Genomic DNA, 3,791 nt, shown 5'->3' with positions numbered 1-3,791 from the left:
GGGATCTTATTGGTGACTTGGAGAAGTGCCAAATGCTTGGATAGCCCAGGTTATGTAGGCACTGTCTGCACAGTGGCCCTAATGGAGGAAAGATGCTGGCACAAGGAGGAGTTGCACACTTGATCATGGCTTTTACACATTATGGAGGCACTGTGGAAACCAGCCACTGGGGAAAGTCTTGACCCAAAAGGCAAAGAGACAATTTTGAAAAAAATATCCGGGGGGTGGGGGGAGCGAGTCTTATGACATTCGGTACAGAAATATACATCATCTGTTTTTGTTTGCAAGATCTTGATTTTAGATGGTCACCGTATGTTTTCTGAACAGGTGTCATGTGATAAGCAATGTTCCCTCTAAGCTGTGGAGTCTTGTGAGCAGAAATTCTACTTTGTGAGCTGCTGGCATTAAAGCTGTGAGCGAGCGATTTGGCTGCTGCATAAATTAGTTTGCCCTGGAGCCGTTCTTCCTGAGCTAAGACAAAAACGTGTGAGCTGGAGGCTAAAAAACTCCGAGCTAGCTCACATGAACTCAGCTTAGAGGGAACTTTGGTGATAAGTTGTACAAATTCCACTTAAAGCTCATCTGTTGGTGTTTGCCACTGTCAGTTTGAGGATGCAGAATTCTCTGCATAAGATGGGATGATCAGATTTGTTAATTACATTGAAATTCTGCCTCCCCCCCCCACATAATGGAACAGAAGGTGGCATCCATGGAGCTCCCCAGAGGGCTCACATCTAGGCACTGATCTGACTGAGCCCCACTTCGTCTTTCAAGGTTTCTATATCCTTCCATCCATAACTTGGGAAGACATTCAATTATAGTCCCTTCTTAGTCCCAGGAGCAGTGCATTCTAGAATACTTGTAGGGAATATGCTGGCATTAATCTTTGCCTGGCACTTCTAAAAATGGGGGTCTGATTGCACACAATTTTAGATCAACTTTCTAAAGCAGCTGGTGGATTTGCTTGGTCAGAAGCTTAACATGCCACTGGCCTATATTCTACCACACAGCTCAGCAATATTGGAAACTTTTCTTTAGCACACAGTGATCTTGCTCCAGCAAAAGTGGCCCTTCTTCTGGGAAAGGGGGAGGAAGGGCAGGCCTCAAATTTTGCTAACAGAGTGGCGTAGGGTACTAGTGCCCTACTGATAAATAGTCAAGAATTCACCTCAAGAGCAAGTATAAGACGTTTTTAGATACTTCTTCCTTACCGTCTCGGAACCCTTTAGTGTTCACAATCCATTTCAGCGCTGAACTATTCTTGTCAAGCTGGTGCTTTAAAAAGTATGCAGTTTTTGAAGCCAAGCATTATATTTAACACTGAGCATTAGTATCTATCAGTGCCTAAAAGGACCCATAAACTGAAATCTCTTATGCTGCAGTGGAGGTGCTGTACTCCAGGGGAAGGTGCTGTTGAGCTTAAGACTTCCATTCTGTGAAATTTCTGGATCATCTGTACACTAAAGAAGTTACATTCTTTTGAATGGGGGAATGCTGTAGCCCAGGTCAAGAACTACAAGTTTCAGTTGGTACACACACAGTTAGTTTTCCTTATTGGGACTGTATGAGTATGCAAGTGTGGGTTGTGGACTTAACAGCTGATTCAAACATAGATAGATATAGATACCTTATTTGGTTAATTTAAAATACAAGCTTGCTTTCTCAATTCTGAGTGGCTTGTACATGAGTGATGAACGGGTCCTGTTACCCAAATGTATGTGGAAAAAACAGTTAGGAAAGGATCATATCCTAAATTCTGTGTGTATTGTGGGCAATAAACCCCCCCACCACCACCACTTAAACATGTGTATGCCAGTTTGGTGTAGTGGTTAAGTGCTCAGACTCTAATCTGGGAGAACCGGGTTTGATTCCCCACTCCTCCACTTGCACCTGGCTGGATGGCCTTGGGCAAGCCGTAGTTCTGATAAGAGCTGTTCTTGAAAAAGAGCAGTTTCTGTCAAGAGCTCTCTCAGCCCCACCTACCTCACAGGCAATGTTCCCTCTAAGCTGAGTTAGTGTGAGCTAGCTCACAGTTTTTTAGCCTCTGGCTCACACATTTTTTTTTAACTCAGGAAGGATGGCTCCAGAGCAAACTAATTTATGCAGTAGCCAAATCGCTGGCTCACAACATTAATGCCAGTAGCTCACAAAGTAGAATTTTTGCTCACAAGACTCCACAGCTTAGAGGGAGCATTGCTCACAGGGTGTCTGTTGTGGGGAGGGGAAGGGAAAGGAGTTTGTAAGCCGCTCTGAGACACCTTTGGGTAGTGAAGGGCGGGGTATAAATCCAATCTCTTCTCTTCTTCTACTATGCCATTCATGTGTGATGTGTGCCCAAACATGTAATAAACTTTGCTATCTATACCTTGAGTGCAAAAGCAAGCCTATTAATTTTTGATGGCTTCAGCCTGGTTGATTCAGGTGATAACAATACGCAGACATTAGGTAAAGTGTTTTTAAAAGGTTTCTCTGGCTGTGGCATTGTTTGGGCCTCTATGCTTGCTCCCACACCCGTAGAAATATGCGTGTAGTCCTCTCTGCCCCTCCTCATTGTGTGTTTTTGGTAGTGCATCATAGCACGTTAGTAGCTATGGAGGCTGTGACAACTACAGCACTGCAGGTAAGTAACTTTGTAGATACGAGTCCAGGTAAACAAGAAACCTGGAGCAAAATGATAGAGTGCCAAATAATGCTTTAGATGCTTCCAGTGTTCTGTGTAACTTTGGTTATGATCCCAGCCAGAAAAGTGATTCATCGCATGCCCTGGCCCAACTAACTGTGTTACCTATGAGTCCTTTCCTTGCCAAAATTTGTAAGTAAATTGCATCACTCCCACCATTTACAAGTTTTCATCCTGTTGAGCTTAATGTCTCCCCTGTTGGATGATTATATAATCTCAGCCAGACAATCTCTTTCCTTGTACTCCTCTCTTCACCAAAGGTTTTCCTCAACTTTTACAGATGTGTAGGTACTAACGCTTGCCAAACATTTATTGGCATCTATGAGATGATACTGGCTCCCATATGTTTACCTTTCCATAACTCAGTTGCTCCACAAGATGTACCCTTCTCCCTTTATAATAAAATGGAGTCAAAGATGACAGTAGTACTCATGACCGGGTTGCCCGCAGTTATTTCCTGCCTGCCAGCCTGCTGTTTCATGCTATTAGTGGAAGCCGTGAATAGGGCCACAACATGAACCAATTAATAACAAGATAAACAGCCATATTTCTGCAGTTCTTAACAGAGTCTTTGAGCCATGCCTAAAGAAAAAGGCAGGGAATAAGCCAGAAGTTGATAGGTCCATTTTTTAAAAGCATCTATAGGTTAGTTAACTGCTTCTATTTTTTAAAGTTACTATATATAATGGACTTGGTTCTTTCTGGATTTGTTTCCTGCAGGATCATACAGAAACAAAAATCCACTGAGATATTTTATTGAAAAGATTTGCATCTTAGCTGGGAATTTTAATGCTCTCTGCCATTCATCTACTTCGCCTGTTGCTTCAGCGGGTGCCCCTGTCCCCAAAAAGCTGGATTCTCTTTTGAACAACAGTGAACTGGAATCTGTAGCTAAGTCACTCATTATAAGTTTTGAACTTGAGCATGGGTGGGACTTGCCGAAACTTCAAGATGACTCTCTGAGAAATACTGAAGAGACACAACTTGGAAAAGGTGAAGCGACTATGACAGAACGGGAGCATAAAGGAATTCCAAAACGAGAATATAAACTTTGGTCTGTACCTGAGAGCTCAGGGGAAGCGTCACCTTGTAGAATTCACTGGGTATGAAT

At 42.9% G+C, this 3,791-nt stretch overlaps 1 protein-coding gene across 1 annotated transcript in view; it reads left to right on the top strand.

Annotated features, from left to right (window-relative positions):
* Positions 1 to 3,789, top strand: part of KIF14 (kinesin family member 14) — a 36,560-nt gene extending 32,771 nt beyond the window's left edge. The window contains 1 exon segment of the mRNA XM_015422283.1: positions 3,401 to 3,789. Within this exon segment, the coding sequence (XP_015277769.1) occupies positions 3,401 to 3,789 (389 nt within the window).
* Positions 3,790 to 3,791: the final 2 nt, after the last annotated feature.

This window comes from Gekko japonicus, unplaced genomic scaffold (assembly GCF_001447785.1).
Source record: "Gekko japonicus isolate JY-2015 unplaced genomic scaffold, Gekko_japonicus_V1.1 scaffold584, whole genome shotgun sequence".
Classification (NCBI taxonomy): Eukaryota; Metazoa; Chordata; class Lepidosauria; order Squamata; family Gekkonidae; genus Gekko; species Gekko japonicus.
Note: the sequence above shows the minus strand (reverse complement) of the source record. Positions and strands in the feature narration are given on the sequence as shown.